The sequence below is a fragment of the Magnolia sinica genome, chromosome 16, assembly GCF_029962835.1.
Source record: "Magnolia sinica isolate HGM2019 chromosome 16, MsV1, whole genome shotgun sequence".
Lineage (NCBI taxonomy): Eukaryota > Viridiplantae > Streptophyta > Magnoliopsida > Magnoliales > Magnoliaceae > Magnolia > Magnolia sinica.
Genome location: NC_080588.1, coordinates 42,767,582 through 42,787,771, shown reverse-complemented (window position 1 = coordinate 42,787,771; position 20,190 = coordinate 42,767,582). Strand labels below are relative to the sequence as shown.

General features: G+C 41.5%; 1 protein-coding gene across 1 annotated transcript in view; it reads right to left on the bottom strand.

Moving 5' to 3' along the window:
• LOC131229690 (CBS domain-containing protein CBSX1, chloroplastic-like) overlaps positions 1 to 14,133 on the bottom strand; it is a 57,287-nt gene extending 43,154 nt beyond the window's left edge. The window contains exon 1 of the mRNA XM_058225676.1: positions 13,809 to 14,133. Within this exon, the coding sequence (XP_058081659.1) occupies positions 13,809 to 14,036 (228 nt within the window). The 5' untranslated portion in view covers positions 14,037 to 14,133. The remainder of the gene's footprint in view (positions 1 to 13,808) is intronic.
• Between the last annotated feature and the right edge of the window lie 6,057 nt (positions 14,134 to 20,190).

Sequence of the window (20,190 nt, the reverse complement as noted above, 5' to 3'; positions counted from 1 at the left end):
ACCCATGGAAGCTGGAACTTCCATATAGCATACGGATCATCCACATGCAATACGAATTCAATTGAATCAATTAGGGTTTAAAAGTATAGGTCTATGGTTAGGGTTTGATTTTTTATTTTTCATTTTAAAAAAAAAAAAAAGGTTTAAGGTTTCTAGAAATTTGGGAAATAGGGTTTTGAAGGCTAAGGTTGTAGAAGATTAGGGAAATGTAGGGTTTTGGGTGAAAGTAGGGTTTCTAGAAGAGAGAAACGAATTGGAGGTTTAGGCCTTCGGATGAGGGGATTAAGGATTGGAGATGGGAGCTTGATGGGGAGAAGGGGAAGGTCCGTATGGGCTGTATGGTCAGTCCATATAGTACGGCCATACATGCGATACGGACGGGTGGTCTGTACCTTAGAGTTGTCCAGGATGGGTGGCCTGATGCTCGGGTAGTTAGGGTTTGTGTAGAGATGGGAGAAGAAGAAAGGCTTTGAGAAAAGTTGGTTTTCAAGAGGAGCAAGGTTAGAGAAGATGAAATCAACAACTGGAATAAGAAATAAGAACAATGTCACCTTGGATTCACTCCAAAACATGGAAGGCTTCACACCCCCAATCCTCCATTCACAAGAGAGAGCTCAAAGAGAGTTTTTCTTTTCAAAGAGAAATTGCAATATTCATTGACCCCAAGGGGTTCACATGCACAAGCTTATAAAGCAAAGAAGGGTGTTCTTCACAAAAGTACCCTTAATGAAAGGAACTTCAGCAAAAAGGCACTTTCAAAGTTAAAAATGGCCCTACTTAGCCCTTTCTTGCACAAAATAAAATAAAACCCAAAATCAACTAAATCCTAATAAAGTAAAATAAACTAAGCATGATCAAGGCGGGTCACAATCAAAAGTGGTAAAACGGCCCAATACACGCGTTCCAACGATCCAATCGACACGTGCACACAATCCAATAGTCCAAAACTCTACAACATGTAGATCAAGTGCATCTTCTCAGTGTGGGGTCTTCAAAGATGCACAAACCATGCACGTGGGGTCTTCTACGATAGCTAGGGATGTGATCTAGACCCTGCAGGCCCCATGTAACACTCGTCTAGCCACAAAGAAGGCTGTGTCCTATCCTCCTCATCTGGTACACCCTAAACAGTCGGATGTCCTCATCAACTCTCCCCAACTGAGAAGATTTCGCTTCCGGCAAAATAAAACTGTGACGCTGCTCTAGAAGATCCGGGTTAAGTCACTGAAGATTCGTCTCAGTGATCCATGTGCAATCCAAAACTGGTCGATGTTTCCACTTGATTAAATATTCTGAAAGTCGCCATGTCGCATTGAAACCACTTGCTCATCCAAAATATCCTCTACCTCCTCTCTGCTAGTAGGCAAAGATGGTAAGAGTGGTACTGGTAGTGAAGAGGAGTCAGGGTAAAGGCCACCTATCATGGGATGGGTCAGGTCGGGAGAATGGTCAAGATCTAAAACTAATAAGCCTGTAAAAGAGACAAGATCTTCCACATTGAATGTGGAACTAATCCCCATACTAGATGGAAGATCTACAACCTACACATTGGGACCTAGCCATTTCAATATCTTATCAGGTTCAACACTATAGGCTTGCAATTTCTTAACGGCTCCCTATGGAAACCGCTCTAGTCTAATATGAACCATCACATTGTCACCAACCTGGAATTCTTTGAACCAAAGATAAGAATTAGCAAGTGCTTTATACTTTTTATTTCTTATGTTAATCCATTTTCTGATTTCTACATGCAATTCATGGATATATGCCGTGCAAATGCATCTGCAGACTCTGAGAGCCTATGGGAGATTGACATGGGAATGAGGTCTATAGGTTTTCTAGGCTCATAACCATGGACAACTTCAAAAGGACTCATGCCTATGGACCTATTGACTGAACTATTGTCTACAAACTCTGCTACAGCCTACAGGTAAAACTGCGTCCCAAGTCCAAGTATGGTCACCCACAAGATTACCTTAATAGTTTTCCTAAACTCCTATCAACCACCTCTGTTTGACCGTCGATCTGAGGATAGTATGCCAAAGAAAGTTGCAATCTCGTGCCCATCATATGCCAAAGTGTCTTCCAAAAGCAACTCGCAAACCTCACATCCCTGTTAGACACAATGGTCTTCGGCAAACCATGTAAGCGAATCACCTCCGCAAAGAATATCTTCACGATGTTTGAGGCATTAGACGTCTTCGAACATCGTAGAAAATGGGTCATTTTAGAAAAACAGTCAACTACCACAAAAATGGAATCATGCTTCCTGATAGTCTTGGGAAGCCCAAGGAGGAAATCCATACTGAGGTCTTGTCACGGAACATGTGGCATTGGCAAAGGAGTATATAAACATGTGTTCTGCCTTTTCTGCTTTGCCAAATGATAAGTCCGACAATGCCCTATAATTTTGGCTACATCTCACTTGAGACTTGGCCAATAAAGTCTATCCTCAACAAGGGCAATTGTCTTATCACGACCAAAATGACCTGCTGCTCTACCAGTGTCAGGCTTCCAAACAAGGAAATCCCGTAGGGATGTGTGGGGAATGCAGAGTCTGTCTCCTTTTAATAGGAAGTTATCAATCAAGACAACCCCACTATCACTCCTCTAACCATCCAAAAGTGACGCATATACTTTCTTGAAGTCTGGGCACGTGGGATATTCATCTTTCAAATTTTCGAACCAAGTGACCTCAATGCTCATAGACTGAAGTAATGTCACTCTACGGCTAAGGGCATCAGTAGGTTTGTTCTCAACCCTGGCCCTGTGTTTTAGGACAAACAAGTACTCTTGAAGAAACTCAACCCACTTGGCATGCCTTGGGTTTAATTTCTTCTAAGAGTTAAGATAACATAAGGCATTGTGATCTGAGAACAAGACAAACTCTCATGGTAGTAAATAATGTCGCCAATGATGTAAGAACTGGACTACCACGCAGAATTCCTCGTCATAACTAGGGTATTATTGCTTTTCTTCAATCAACTTCTCACTATAAAAAAATTAAAAAAATAAAATAAAATAAAATAAAATAAAAGGCAATGGGGTGACCCTCCTAGCTAAGTATTCCACCTATACCCACTTCAGAGGCATCACATGTGATGAGGACATCCAAGCACTTATGGTTAGACGATCATCACATGGGGCCCAAGTCACATTCCTAGCCATCATTGAAGACCCCACATTCAGTAGATGCACGAGGGTTGCTTGTTTGGAGCGTTTGGATTGTTGGATTGCATAGGCACATCGATCTGCCCGTTGGATCGCACACGATGAACCTTTTGACCACTCTTGATCGTGGCCCATCTTGATCATGGATCACCCCATTGGCCACAAATAGTTTAGAATAGTTTAGATTTATTTGTTTTGAGCAGTTTTTGTGATTTATTTTAATATTTTTGGACTATTTTATGTTTTACTTAAAACATGGGTTTTTTTATGAGAATTCTTTCCTGAGAGGTTTTTTTTTGTAAAAGTCTCTTTCTAAGACTATAAAAGGTTTGGACCACCTTTAGGGTTTGATTATTATGAATCATGAATGAAAGGAGTTTCCTCTCCTTTGCTATGTGATTTAGCAATTCATCTTGCAATGGGATTGTGATGGTGTGAAGCCATTTGAGGAGTGATTCCCCTAGTTATCCTCTTATTTTCTCTCTCAAGGTACTTCTCTTCTCATCTCTCTTTCTTCATCTTCTTCTCTTTCTTCATTTTTTTAATGATTCTAAACCAACCTAGACCTAACCTACACCCAACTGAACCCAAGCTCTAGTCGTGAACAGTGTCGTAGGAAGAGTGTCCGTACGGCCAGCCCTAATCCGTAGCCCCCTGGCTTCGAATCTTCGACTTCCCTCTTCCCTTTGATCCCCTTTACAAAACTTCTAAACATAAATCCCAAACCCTAACCCTAAGATTCCCAAATTCCAAAATTCCCAATCTTTCCAAACCCTAATCCCCAAATTTGAACCTTAATCCAGATTTCCCCAAAATCCTATAACCCAAAACCTAATTTCCCCAATTTTCCCTAACCTATTAACCCTAAACCCTAAAATCTCTATTCCCAAAATCCTCAAATCCTTATATCAAAACCCTAAATTCCTAGTTTGCTAAATACTCTAAACTTATTCCCTACATTCCCTAACCCTTAAAACAACTCTAAACATGCAAAACCCTTAGAACTCAAGTGATTCCCTGAATGTTTAGATTTAATACATATGCTAATTGGGAGTCCTATCTTCCACAAGATCCTAATTACTTGATACTTTATAAGAATCACATTGCGGGACTATTAGGTGTTTTGAACCTTAAAATGTTATAAATATGAGTTTCTTTAACTTGTGGTAGTCTACATTATTTTGTCTTTTGATTGCTTTAGTTAATCCGCTATCTAGTTTCAACGCATCATATTAGGTAAGATCATCCCTTCCCGCATCAAATTTGGTATCAAAGCTCATAGGTTTAGCATAGGTTATCATATTCATTACATCTAGGGTTGTTAGCACATTCAGTGCATATAGAGTCATATAGGGTCATCTAAAGTTGTCTAGGATCATCTAGGGTATGGTCGAGTCTTCACCTTAGGTTTTTAGCGCATGCCCACGCGATCTAGGCGTGGTTTTGGTCTTCACCTTACCGTCATGAACCTAGAACAAATTATCGAGACCCTTAACGCTATCAACAACAGTCAGACGGCCATTGAGGTTCACAATAGGACTACCGCTACTCAATTGACCGCGACCAACGCACGTGTCAATTAGCTAGAAGCCTCCCTTCAAGCGAACCCCGACATCGGGGAAAATGTCTACTCTCAAGCCAGGGGTCAAGTTGAAGGTTGTGGACGCGAGTGAGGCCAAAATGCAGGTCATGGCGGCGCGCACATGCAACACATCGTGAGGAGCATCATGACCGCCATGACCCAGATGCGCATGTCTTGAAGAGCATTAAAGTTAAGGCCCTTAGATTCGATGGTCGCCTGGACCCCAAGGCATTCCTCGACTGGATGGAGGGCATAGACTACAACTTTGAGTGGTATGACATGTCTAATGCCCATCGTGTAAGGTTTGCCAATATGAAGCCGGTGGGCCAAGCTAAATTGTTATAGACAAATGTCAAACAAAATGTGGAAAGATCTAGGGAGGATCCAGTCTCTCTTTAGGTTGAGATGAAAGAGATTAAGAGAGAAATATCTTCCCATTTCCTATCAGCAAAGACTCCTGGATCAATGGCAATCCCTTAGGCAAGGATCCATGTCTGTAACTGATTACATCGCGTGCTTTGATGAATACATGATGTGATGTAATGTTCAAGAGGACTCGCTAGTCACACTGTCTCATTTTAGAATGGGCCTCTGCCCAAAGGTAAATCGTGATCTCATTCACCATGATGTGAGCACTCTAGAGCATGTCTATCAGGTGGTGCAAGAGTTGAAGCGATATCTGAAACCGCCATTCGTGAGGCGGGTTGATCCGAGAGATTATAACATCGAGCCCACTTCGTAAGGAGCCAAACCAAACATTGGAACTCAACCCAAGGGCCCTACTAGTTCAAGACCCAACTACATAGACAAATGGGGGAAAGGGTTGGCTGGTACTAGTGCGCGAGCCGATGAGTCCACGCAATGTTACAAATGCTGAGGTATGGGGATTTCACACATCGATGTCCTACAAAAGAGCGAAATAAGGCCATCGTCATTGACGAGTTGGATAGAGATGTGGCTGATCAGGGCAAGTACGAAGATAAGTTTATCGGCCCCAATGTCACTAGTACTAGTGATGAAGAGGCTGAACCTATTGAGACCACACCCCTTGCAGTTGTTAGGTGTCTTGGATCCTCTTCCTCCCACAATCACCACAGAAAAGGAGAAAAACACGAAGAAGAGTGAGAATAACGAAGAGTCGCAACCTAAGTCCCTCCATATTATCACTATGAAAGAATTTGACAAAGAGGCAAAGGATGGAACAATAGAATCAGTTCCTATGTCAGTCTCCGATAGGCAATCAAAGTTCGCAAATGCATTTTCATGTCATATCCATGATTCGCAAGTTGAAATTAGAAAACGGATTAGTATGAGTAATGAAATGCACAAGATATTCACTGACTCTCATCACAAGTTCAGAGAGTTTCAGATAGTGACCATGTGATGGTTCGTATGAGGACCAAACGGTTTTAGCAAGGGGCCGTTAAGAAATTATAAGCCGATAGTGCAAGACCTTATAAGATACTAAGTAAATTGGGACATCATGCATATATTGTGGATTTTCAAAGTGGAAGATCTTTTATCTTTTGAGAGTCTAGTACCTACACCTTTTAGCTTTTATTCATACCATCACCTTGATCCTGATGATAGCCCTCCCGACCTGTCACATGACCCTTGGCCTATATTTGTCCATTCTTCCCAACATTTACCTCTTTTGCCATACACACGTAGCAAGAAAGAAACGATAGAGGATATTTGGGATGAGCGAATGGTTTCTGCACGACATGGAGGTTATCAAGAGTGCCTTGTCAAGTGGGAAGGGCTGGCTAGATTCAGATAGCATATGGATCACGGAGACAGAGCTTCAGCAGCAACACTACTTGTTTAATTGGCATATCTATTGTAGTCTATGTGATTGGACCCGCTATTGACTTGGAAGCCTTAGTGTTAATTGCCTTGATTAGTTTAATTAGGCAATTTGTGTTTTAATTGGCATAAATTTTTATTGGTCCTAATCACCCTCCACATCCAAGGGACATGGCCATTCATTTTATAGCTCTGCCAAGCTTCTACGCATAGTCGTGGTGTCCTATTCCACACAATTTCAGTTACTACTGTCAGGAGTAAAAGATGGGTTAGGAACACTATTTTCCATGTGGATTACTCGGGGTTGTGTTTGGGGATAGAGGTGAGGATTATGTGGCCTTATTCTAGCTTACGGTTTATAAAGGCATTATTTTGCTGTCGGGGGATGTTCATAGGAGATCCCTGAAATCTCCTAACAGGTGTAGGGAGCCAATTAACTTGCGGATTACTTCGATGTGGTTCCTCACCATGAAAGGGAAGAGGGTTTGTGGAATGTGCACGGGCTTGGTTGCCCCCAAAAGCATGTGTTAGCTAAGTCGGTTTTAGAGCAAGACATGGGATGAGTCCACTCGTCCAACTCGTTCAGACCCGACTTGACACGAACCGAGTGAGTCAATTTGAACTGAGTAGACTTCGCCCAATCCGAACTCAAACCGAGTCAAGTCCGGGTCACCTAGGAACTTGACTTGACTCGACCCAAAATCCGACTTGGTATTGACTCGACTCGACTCAGATTCGAGTAGTGTGTGTGTGTGTGTAACCTAAATCTACGGTCATCTTCCCTAACAGAGTCGTAGATGATTCGTACGATAGAGCGGTGGAGTCCGCGGTTCAGGCTCTAAGGAATTAGGAGGCGAAGTTTCGTTGCATCTCAACAATGACGGAACCACCCTTGTAAAAACTTCCCTTTCCCACCGTTGATCGCAATTCAATCCGATAGCGTATCCAAACACGCCTCAGATTCTACTGCATGATATTTCTCTTTCTTCTTTCAGAGTCCCGTCGACCCCGATTATGCTGGCCATCAATTTCATTATCCACGATTTCGAGATGACGGGTGAGTAATCTTGTGTCCCTTTTGCAATTTATCATGAATATATCGTATTGTGGGATCTAAGATTTGGAATTGAGTTTTTTCTTGGGATTTGGTAGAGCAAAAGTGGAGCCGATAGCAACGTATAGAAACTTGGGAGAACGAGAATTTCTAGTTGCAAACGAGAGCGGGTACGAGGTTTTATTGTATAAGATGGCAAAAAGCTTCCTTTCCACTACCCATCGCACCTAACCCAGGTCAGATTCGGTCCGTGTTAGTCCAAGCCAAACCCGGACTCGAATCGGGTCACGCATGCTGGACTCGGTACTGAGTTCGGGTCAAGTCTATTTCAAAACCAAGTCGGATCGGGTCAACCCTAACTCGGCCCAACTCGACTCAATGCCCAACTCTAGTCAATTTGCAAGTGGTCAAAAGCTAGTATAGTGGTCCTCCAAGAGTGCAAGTTTCAATCTATTGATAAGGGCATCGTCCAGTCTCTGTGGGGTCGTAAGGTTGTGGCTTGGGTGTCCCTTGATTCGATTTGGAAGGGGGGGGCTTGGGGGGATGTGTTATCCCTATCTTTGGTGCAAAGAGGACAATTGGGCGAGGGTCTTTTCCATTAATGTTGTTTTCGAGGTATCTCATGGTTTCAAATGGATGTTGGTCTGAACTGCCTTTCTCTTCGTCACCTCTTTTTGGATGAATTAAAATCTTGTCTTTGAAAGATGGCATCTTCCATGGTGTTTTGGAGGGGATTTTAATGTTATCCAATTTGCAGACAAGAAACTCCGAGGGGGTTGGATCTCCACCGATATGAGAGGATTTGCTGACTAGGTCCTTAGTCATGGTTTGGTGGATATCCTGATTAGAGGGATGAGATTCACTTGGTCCAATGGTCAAGCATCTCCTTCTATGTCTCTCTTGGACAGAATTCTCGCGTCTCCCATATGGATTCAAAAGTTTCCTCTTACCCATCTAACAAAACTTCTTAAGCCTGTGTCAGATCATTATCTTGTTTTGTTGGATATCAAGGAGATTAATTAGGGCCCCAATCCCTTTCGTTTTGAGTTGGCCTGGATGGAGGTTGAAGGTTTTTTAACCTTAGTTTCCGACTGGGGGCCATCCCTCAATATTGAGGGGCATGCGAGTTTTAGGGTTTTCAAGAAATTGAAGATGTTTAAAGCTAAGCTATCTTGTTGTCAACATGTAGTGTTCAGTCTCAGGCTATAAAGCTATGTTCATAGCCTGCTTTCAAATTCCAATCGGGCTATGAAAGATAGTTCTCAGGGAGCTGAAGATGAAGTCGTTGTCTTTGAAAGAGGGAAGCCTACTTTCAAATTCCAATCGGGCTATGAAAGATAGTTCTCTTTTGATTATTCAACTAGGGTCAAAGAAGAGGAAATCAAGTGGCGCCAAAGGTCTCGAGCGGTCTAGCTTAAAGGGGGAGATAAAAAGACCAAATTCTTTCATAGTATAGCCAGCTATAAGGCCAAGTCCAATTGTATTTCCTCCCTTGCTGTTGACACGCATAGCGTTACGAATAAAGATTCTATCACCAAAGCCATATTTAATTTTTATGAAGCCTTGCTCTCGAATGATGGGATCTCAACGCAAGCTTTATACAATCTTGCTTTTAATTCCCTCTTAACAGAGGAAGTTGTGGCTTTTAACATTCCCATCAGCTTGGAGGAAATCAAAGTTACCATTTAGGACCTGGGGAGGCATAAAAGCCTCGGGTCTAGACAGGTTCCCAATAGCTTTTTTTCAAACTTTTTTTAATGTTGTTAAATCAAATCTTTTGGCTTTTGCAATAGAATTTTCTTCTTCGGGTAGCATTGCTTCTGAACTAGGATGTTTTTTCCTACCTTATTCCCAAGCTGGAAGGTGCAGACAACCTTAAGAACTTCAGACCTATCAATCTAATATGGAGTCCATAAAAAATATTAACTAAAATTCTCAGTCAGAGAATCATATCAGCTCTTCATAAGGTTATCTCACCCTTCCAGAGTGCATTATAGCAGGGGACAAATCCTTGATAGTGCTTTCATTGCACATGAATGTTTGGATTCCCGTCTTAATGAAGGGATGAAGGGTATTGTTTGTAAACTAGACCTTGAAAAGGCTTATGATCATGTAGATTAGTCATTTCTTAATTACAGTTATATCGTATGGGTTTCGGGGTCAAGTGGAGGAAAGGGGTTCATGCTTGTTTTTCCTCGGCTAAATTCTCAATGCTAATCAATAGATCTCCATTTGAATTTTTCAAATCCTCCCAGGGCCTTCATCAAGGAGATCCTCTTTCTCCATTTCTGTTCATGGTAGTGGTTGAAGCCTTCAATTAAGATTTACCTAAAGGTCAATCCGAGGGTCTTTTTGGAGGTTTTCATGTTCTTAATTTCCCCTAGGAGATTAATTATCTTCAGTTTGCAAATGATACGCTCTTAACCCTGTCAGGTATCTAAGTTAATGGTGTCCAACTTGTGGATAGCTATGATGTGGTTTGAGGTGATATCGGGTCTTAAGATTAATATTAAGAAGAGAGAAATTTTGGGTATTAATATCCCTTAGGCTGAGGTGGTCCAGCTAGCTGAAACCTCTAGTTGTAAATCTGGATCTTTCCCTTCTTTCAACTTGGGCCTTCCCTTATGTTTGGGAAAGCTAGCTTTGTGGTGAAATTAAGTGATCGAGTCAATGAGATCTGAATACGCAAATTGCAAAAAGTAAACCAATAAGAACAATGGAGTAGAGAGAGAGAGAGATAGAGAGAGAAAACTTTATTGATATCAACCTTCTTCTCTTACAAAACTTTAAGAAAATTTGAACTTAGAAAAATATTTGAATGACAAACTCCTACACCGCACCCCCTTTTATAGATCCTAGACGAATCTATAATTGAAATCCCCTAAACTAAGAGATTGATTTTTAAATCAATCACAATTTATTTCAAACCAATCTAATCTAATCTTCTTTAATATGGTAAAAGCCCACTAAAAAGTAAACATGGAAAGTAATTATATCTCTAGAACCAGCCCATATCTTCAATTATATTAATGCATCCACTTCATATCTTCAATCAGCCCCCAAAATAGTAAATTATAATCCTTGATTTAGGCCCCCAAATCTGTAAATAATTAGTCCTAAAAGCAACAAATGTTGTGGGCTATGGGCTTACGTCATTGATCACCCCGAAAGTGGGCCTAGATGGGTCGTGGGCCTAACTGCGCTATGGGTGTGAATCAATTCTCCTTGGCTTTGAAAGAACTCATCCTCGAGTTAAAAACCAATCTCAATCTTTAGACCTGTAAAACCTCTGCAATGAATCGAGTTCTTCTTTGGCAGAGGCTGATGGTGAAACCCTAAGCATTAACTCAGCGAAACCTTTACTGGAGTCCACTGTAAATGACGTATTTTTCGCCTATGCTTTTGTGGGCACCAACTTGTTTGTTGTAACTTTAAAGTTCTTCGTGGATCCTGAAACATTTATCCTATTTTTTATGCCACAATCATCTTTTGCAAAGCTGTTTCAATTTGATCATTGAGACCTACTTGCATTTCTATAAATGTGACTGTCACTATCATTGGATCCATCAATTGTTCCACTGGTGAATTCAAGTGTAGGTCCAACATAAATGCATTGATCACTTCAAATGTCAAATTTTTCCCTTGACTCGATAGACCTCTTCATCATTTCCGAAATTTCTACTTTAATTCCAGGTTCTTCGTCATGTTCCAACAATCGAAAGATTCGAACATTGGTGTAAGCCGGGGCAGCTCGTTGTTAGTTAGGACTTTGGTAGGGACCTTCCCTATGTGTCCACATGCTCCAACTTCGATCTCCAAATTTCCTTCATGCCAAAGCTTCCCCACTTGATTAGCAAGGTTGCCTACCACATGTGTGAGTTGATCTAACTGCTCTGCGAGTATGCAGTTCAATCAAGCTACTTGCGCAAACTCTTCCTATGCCACCTCTTTCAATGCTATTAGGAGACGACATAAAGTCGAAAAAATCCCCAAAGACGAATCGCTTTGATACCAAAATGGTGTAACTCAGTCATCGAGTCAATGAGATCTCAATACCTAAATTTGGAGTATACCGACAAGAAGAGTATACCGACAAAAACAATGGAGTAAAGAGGCAGAGAACTTTATTGATATTAACCTCCTCTTACAAAACTTAAAAAAATAAAATTAAAAATTAAAAAAAAAATAGAAAAATATTCAAATGACTAACTCCTACACCACCACCCCTTATAGATCCTAAATAAATCTTTAATTGAAATCCCCCAACTAAGATATTGATTTTTAAATCAATCACAATTTATTTCAAACCAATCTAATCTTCCCTAATATGGTAGAAGCTTAATAAAAAGCAAACATGGAAAATAATTATATCTTTAAAACAACCCATATCTTCAATCATATCAATACATTTCCTTCATATCTTCTATCAGCCCCCAAAATAGTAAATTATAATCCTTTATTTAGGCCCCCAAATCTATAAATAATCAATCCAAAAAGCAACACATGTCGGGCCCTTCGGTGGATTGTGGGCCTATATCATTGACAGGCCCTATAGTGGACCTAGATGGGTCGTGGACCTAAGTGGGCCATGAGCCTGCATCACTTTGCACCTCTAGGACAAGCTGGTTGTGAGATTGAAGAGAAAGCTTTCTCCGTAGAAAAGTGAGTCAATCTCCCTAGGTGGGAGGATCACCCTATTCAAAGCCTCCCTCTCCAATCTACCTGTCTATTTTCTCTCTTTTTCAGTGTCCTAGGTCAGTTTTGGCTGGATTGACAGGCTTAAGAGGGAATTCCTTTGGCAAGGTGGCTCACCACATGAAAGTTTCACCTTCTTAATTGGAAAGAAGTTTGTTGTCCGGTAGAGGAAGGAGGAGTTGGCATCAAGTGCCTTGATGTAGTTAATTCAGTCATGTTGGGCAAATGGGTGTGGCATTTTGGTGTTGAAGACTCTAGCCTTTCGAAGAGAATTATTGCTGCCAAGTATTTTTCCTCTTTTAGGAAATGGTGGATCAAGGAATCGTCATTGTATAGGGCTTCTTTCCTATCGAAATCGGTGGCTTAGGTTTGCTTTGTTGCTTACTGAGGGCCTGAGTTTTACTATAGAAGAGGGGACTAGGTTTAGATTCCGGGAAGACATTTAGTGTGGAAAACCCTCCCTCCATTCATCCTTCCCTGCCCTTGCCAAACTCTGGCCAATAGCCAATATTTTTGTTGCAAGCTATTTTTCTGATCAGGTTCCGATGGCGTGTGGCTCCCCCCTACCACAAGAACCTAAATGATTATGAATTCGTTGATCAAGTGAGCCTTTTATTTCGGTTGCTCTAGGAGTGAAGGATTCCCTAATTTTTTGTTTCAGCAAGTCCGGAATTTTCTTGTTGTGCACATAATACGCGAAGCTAACCCATTCTATTCCCAGAAGATGTATTAATTTTCTTGATGGTTTATTCCGTTCTTGGCACTCTGGTGGGGTTGGCTCTCTTGGGACTTCTAGATGAAGGCTTGCATTGGGGACACTTTTGCGGTCAATATGGCTCAAAGGAAATAATCACTGTTTTTGTAATTTGAGTGGTTCTAAGATCGGGGTTTGTAATTGGGTTGCCTCGTTCATTCGGGAATGGGCTCCTTGATCTGTTTCTAGGGTTGGTTGGGTAGGGCTGCACCCTGTTGTTTTCTAGTTTTGTTCTTTTTCCCTTTTCTTTTCTGTTTTCTTTTTGGTTTTATTCTCCTTTTGGTTTTGGCCTTTCAATAATATTGCTTCGTCTTTCATTTTAAAAACACTGTACAGCATCTCCTAGCATTCCTAATCCAGTAGCAGCCCTCAAATTGCAGTAACAGACCTTCCAAGTCCTACTCCAAAGTAAAATTCAATCACTACTTCAGAACACGACCCCTTAACATAACTACTAAGGAAGCTCTACACAATTCGTTCATTTTCAATTGCAGTTCAATCTGATAAAGCATCGCCCTAACAGAATTCAAGATCAAGTCAAAGAAATAACAGAAAAATTCAAAGACAGTTCGAATTCGAACCAATACAGTCGTGTCTAAACCTAAGAAGGAAAACATCATCTCTGCCAATAAATCAATGAAACATCAGAACAGGGAAAAAAGAGAAGGAAAAAAGGAAATAAATGCAGAAGGAATAAAAGAAATCGAAGAATGAAATTGAAGTGAAAGGGAAGAAAAGTGACGGACCGGTATCGAATTGGCCGTCAATGCGCTGCTCCTGGCTGTGGTAGAGGGCCAGCGGTATCTTGCAGCGTGCTCTGATGCATCAACGGATCGAAAGATGAGACGATGGACGGCTGTGGGAGCTTGGCCACGGGCAGAGAGGAAGGGCATGCGGCGAAGGGCGGAAGAGGGAGTGGAAGAATGGCTGAGACGAGAAAGGAGAAGAGCGTCTGTGAGGAAAAGCGAGTCCATGGGTTTTCTTTTGCACCTTCCTCCACCGAATGAAAGGAGCAGCTCTCTCTCTCTCTCTCTCTCTCTCTCTCTCCAGTCACGAGAAGAAGAAAAATACAGAGAGAGAACGAGGGATAATGCCACCACCGCCCGTTTCGGGGAAATATACCGAAGGGAAATGAAATAAAGATTCGCGCGAGGGATGATAGAGGGGGAATTCGTATATTGCGTGTGTAGAACCAAATCCGTTCGTTATGTGGGTCCCGCTGTGAAAGTGCTCTGCAGGTGAATGGGAAACGCCGAAACGGTGGACTAGAAGGATGCGTTTGATATCAGAGCATTAGATCATTTCTTCTGATATTTGTTTGAAGTTCTCTTACAACCAGGGAGTGTAACTGAGGTAAGTACAGGGCTCATCTTTGGATCAGTACTTGTGCTTGGTTGACCCATCCTCTAATGGCCAGGATCTCGCAGGCGTCTGGCCGGTGATCCGTGGCTCACCTCTCGATTCAAGGGCTTCGATTTTGGATTTCGGCTTACCGGTTAGAGGTTGGCTCGAACTCAAACCTATACGGAGACTTCATAGCCTTTAAATTGCAGTTATCTTCCAATAATCCAAACCATTTATGCCACGAGTCTCACTGTGAAAGGTGGAGAGGGCTAGTAAATAAGAGCTCTAAGTTGGATGATTAGTTAATTTTGCTCTTTTGCTTTAAAAATGAATGGTCATTAATTAATTGGTTGAAATATTTAATCTTAAAAACTTAGTAGGAGTCCTTTGGTATCATGGATTTTAGGAGGATTTCAAATCACCTATATGTTTGGCACCATAAAGTAACTAAAGTTATAAATGGAAGCTAAAACTTGAATTATATCTAAAATCCTTACAATAGTTGCATGCATGACACGTGTGTCATTAAACGACTAATTTACTGGGGACGTGGCCCACCGATGATATCAAAAATTAAACATAATATCAATTGCATCATTATAATTACTTAAATAAGATAACCGTGCTATACAAACATTGTCCATATAAATCAATGGTTAAAAATTATTGGTTAGTCACTCAGATATGATGTTGTGCTTGTGACCCATCTGAGACATGCAATTTCATCATTTTGAGGCAAAGTGTATATTTCAATAACGTATTATAACTGTTGAGGAAAAACTTACAAGTTCATATATCAGTTTATGAAATGGACCAACTCTACTAAACCAGCTCGGGCCCATTGAACGTCGACCTTAAGTGAGGCCTCCACGTCCAAAGACAAAGTAACCTCCAAGAGAGGTGATGTAACTGTAAGGACATTCAAAGAGCCCACCTATGAGCCCTTTCAAGTGGCTATATGTGCTGACCTAACCCATAGGTTAGCTATAGATCAGCCACGGGTCGGCCACAAGTTAGTTACGGATCGACCATAAGTCGGCCACAAGTCGATTATGGATCGACCGTAGGTATGCCACAAGTTGGTTACGGATCAACCATAGGTCAGCCATAGGTTGTTTATGGATCGACTATAGGTTGGCCACAAGTCGGTCATAAATCGACAATGCCCCCAACCGGCTTATAGATAATAAGGGTTAATTCGTTAATCAAGTCAAAGCCCGCTTTGGATTCCGACCTAAGACCAATCTAAAGATTCAGAGAATCCCCCAACGTCCCAAAAGATCTCTTTTATTCTCAAGGGATAATATCGGATCCCAATGATCTTGGAAACCGATCATCTCGGGGAAAATCTCAGTTTACACCAAGATATCAAGAAAGAGTTCTCCCAAAATAGTATTCTAGTTCTCTTATAAATATAGGAGTACCTCCCGCCATCCAAAGTACGTTAACTGAAAAACCCTAATACTCGACTGGTAACTCTTTTCTGGAGATCTTACCCCACTTTATAAGACATTGATCTCGACTTGGGTATTAGAGAGTCCCCTGTATTAACTAAGGCCTTCTTTATCTTTCTTTACACTTGTGTAGGTCTAGAAAAAGTCTATACAAAAGGTCTGTCTGAAAAATACATTAACAATAACCATTGTGTTAAATATTACACATGCACATTGATTTGAAATATTAAAGTTGATTTAGTAATTAAATTGAAAGCCTTGTAAATATAGTATGTATAACTAAGGATTCCAAATTCATTTGAAATCAACAACGCCCGGAAACAAGCCCCTGGGTTACACTCCAGGACTAGCCCTATCAAATAAATCTTTCCAATCATTGAAAAAAAAATCTGAATCCAGCTGCTAAATCCCGATATATCTTATTATAGTTTGTGCAATCGAACAGACCTCTGCACGTTAATGTCTACTTTTTTTTTTTTCTCTATGGAAGTTCCCTGACCCACTCGCAAATGTAACGGGCATACACGTGCCCATCCGTGCGTGTGAAGGAAATCCGGGCCGTGCAAAAGGTCTAACCCACTGTTTTTTAATCTCATTCTCTGGCCAGATCATTGTTCTTCTAATGCCTTGCACCTACTTGAAGGAAGTCCTACAACAACCCTTGTTTTACATTGTGTTAAAACAACCTTGTTTGTGGAGATCACATTTTATATATAAAATCCACTCCGTCTGTCATGTTATGTCCTCGATGTAAGGCCTTGTGGTTAAAAAAAAAAAATCTAGATTTACAACTTATATGGGCCGCACCGATGGAACAATGGTGATGGGTTTTCGACCATGAACTTGTATGTGGGGCCATCATGGTTTTATCATTCATCAAACCCATTTATCAGGTGCAACTCAAAAGGATGAAGAGAGTATACCAAAAGCAGCCTGATACAAAACTTCCGCAGGCGACACGGTGTGAACATAGTAGTTTTGGAAGCAAATTTACATACTTTCCATTTGTGTGTTACATATGTATTATTAATCGCACTTATCTTATGCATGTACGGTCCATATAATGGTTATTACCTGATGGATGGAGTGGATTTTACATACACAACATCGTTGACCCCACAGGGTTTGGTGCTGTAGAAGCGGTGTAAAACTGGTGTTGTGGGCTATTCGGATCCCTAGTTCAAACACCTACCTTGAACGGATAATTTTAAGGTGGGTCTCACCCAATACGCATCTTGGGCGGCCTACAGTGGGAGTGTGTCCACGTGCCGGGTCAGCAAACCTCATTTTCAGAAGGGAGGAATGCTGATTTTGTACAGCTTGTTATTCAAAAAAGAAGAATGCTGTGTTGGCTTCTTCGTTGAATTTAGGGAACGGGGTTACGTTGATATGGTAAGCCCGGAAACTAACATAAGAAAAAGGTTTGATACGAGCCATAGGAATTTCCTAAATACCCCATTTTCAAAAATACAAATCTCAGGTGGACCACACCATAAGAAACAATAGTGATCGAATGCATGTGAACTACAAAAGTTTTGGATCAAGCGGGATGGCAAATAAACGTTATGGTAGGTCTTGGGAAGTTTTAATGGTAAGCATTCAATTACTAATGTTTTATATAGTGTGGTTCGTCTGAGGTTTGGTTCTGCTTCAATTTTGGGATTATTACTTAAAATGATCTGGAAAAACGGATGAAAGGCATGGATAGACAGCACATACATTAAGGTGGGCTCCACGGCCTCACTGAATCTGGGCAGTGTTCTATGCAAGTACCAAGTTGGCACATGGGTCCAAATGCCAGGTCAACCGACCTCGTTTTCTAAAGAGAGTAATGCTTACACGGCTTGTTATTCAAAAGAGAAGAATGCTGTGTTGGCTGGAATTTACAATCCCGGTGTACTCAATTCGGTGAGGCCCAGCAAACCCACGGACTCTGGTGAGGTTGTATGCACGGGCTATTTTGATGTATGTTATCTATATTCAACTTGACATTTTGGGATTTGATTGGTACATGTGCTGTGGTTAAATTATGGGGTTTTATAATCACCTTAGTATTCAATTGAACAACTTTCATTGCCGCCGGATCCCTGACAGAGACATGTCGTCCAATCAAATCCTTTTATGTCACCTCAATGGTTCCCTGAATGCACAATATGCATATCATTTTAGGGCTTGGGCCCAAAAAAGTGAAGAAAAACTAAATCTTAAGTGGACCATATAATGAGAAACAATAGTAACTGAATGCTTGTGGGCTACAGAAGTTTTGGATTAAGCTGATATTTGTGTTTTCCCCTTCTCCCATGTTCATGAAATCTTATTAATAAGTTGGATGGCAAATAAATATTATGGTGGACCCAGGAAGCTTTTAATGGTGGTTATTCAATTGCCACCGTTACCTAAAGTGAAGTCCACCTCTGATATGGATCTGCTTCATTTTTTGGCATATGCACTAAAATGAGCTGGAAAATGGATGACGGTGTAGATATACAGCACATGTATCAAGGAGGGCCCGGTCACAGCCTCACTGCCAACGCAGTGTCCTACATAAAGGGCTGTCAATAGGGCCTAGCAAAATCAAAATTTTGAATAGGCCTGGTCAGCAGGGTCCGGCCCAAACAGCTCAAAATCCAGGCCGAAGCCAATCCCGGCCTGGCCCGTTGACAGCACCACCTACGCGCGTACCAGGTTGGCACGTGTGTCCGCATGCGAGGTCAGAAAACCTCGTTTTCAAAAGAGAGGAACGCTGATTTTAGACGGCTTGTTAATCGAAAGAGGGGAATGCTGGTGAGCTGCCTCGTTGAATTTACGATACGGGGACCACTTGGACGGTGGTACCATGGTCCCACCACGGATGAACCATGGCCAAAAGCAGGGTCGTCGAATGATGGTGACCGCTCATTATTAGGAAGGAAATAACTGCCGGGATCTCTTGTTTTAATGTAGTGGTTTGATCATCTAACAAGCAATGGTTTTTTTTTTTCCATGGCTCATCTATATTGGGCCTAGCCAAATCAGCAGCTGGATTTTTTACTCTCCTCAACCATTTTTTCCCACCTTACCACTGTTACATTTCCTAAGTGGGGCCCACCTATGATTAAAAATGACCATTACTTACGAGGGATCCAGCTTATATTCACATGACCAAACAATAACAATGAGTAAATAATCATAGCCCATAAAGCAAAGGGCTTGCAAAATGAATGGTAGTCTCGCTGTAAATTTTCAGGGCATTTATGTGAATGGTTCTGATCATCCGACCACGGTAAGACTGAAGCACATGTTCAGTCAACGTGGGCTACTCCGGTCTAATGTCCACCATGACCACAAGTGGCTCTTCCTGGGCCCTCGTTTATATTCATACCAGATCATAGATAGCCGGGGCAGTGGGCTGCGTCGAGGTACGTTCAGATCGTGGCTGACCCATTCAAACATGACCGTAATCCAGAATCCAACCCACGATAAACAATGAGATATTCAACACGACACACCCACTTAACAGATAAAGGGTGGCAGCAGGTCATGTTGGGCTTGGGTCGACGTTGGTTCGGGGTCAGCACGAGCCCACTACTGTTTGGAATTACCGTTAGAAAAGTGCTTATTTGACTTTGATTGACATTCACAGACGAAAAACATTCGAAAAGTCGATTTTACCCCTAATACTTTTTGTTTCCGATTCTATCCGAAAAGTTGATTGGGCCCAGTTTTGTGCGGGCATGTGATTGACATTGTTCATTCCTTTTGCCATCTCACTTTCGGCCATGAGCCAAGCAAAAAGAGGTCCATTTGAATAGCAGGTTAGCTTTAGAAAGATCTTACTGGTGGGCAATCTTTAGACCCTAAAATAGATCAGCCCAGTGTAGTCCACTTGAGCATTGGACCTGCCTCATTTTTTTTTGGAGTTTGTCTTAAAACGATCCAGCAAAACGGATGGAAGGCATGAACGTTTCACAAACACCATGGTGGGCTCTACCTACCTTCCAACCTAAGGACACTGATGGTCTACCTCTTTAGGGAGCAGAGTAGGTACGACCGGATGAAGGAAAAAGCAAATATCAGCTTGATCCAAAATTATTGTGGCCGTGAGAAGTTTTTAATGATCAATCACCACTGTTTCCTGTGTTTTGGTCAACCGGAGATTTGAATTTGCTTCATTTTTAGGCTCATGTTCTAAAATGATCTGGATAACGGATGGCCGGTGTGGATATACAATATGTGCATTAAGGTGGGCCCCATAATCAGGTCATGTTAGGTGAGACCAAGCCAGACCTAATCCACTCCTCTTATAGGTTGGCATCGTGACATTTAAATGACTAGACTAACTCCATGGCTG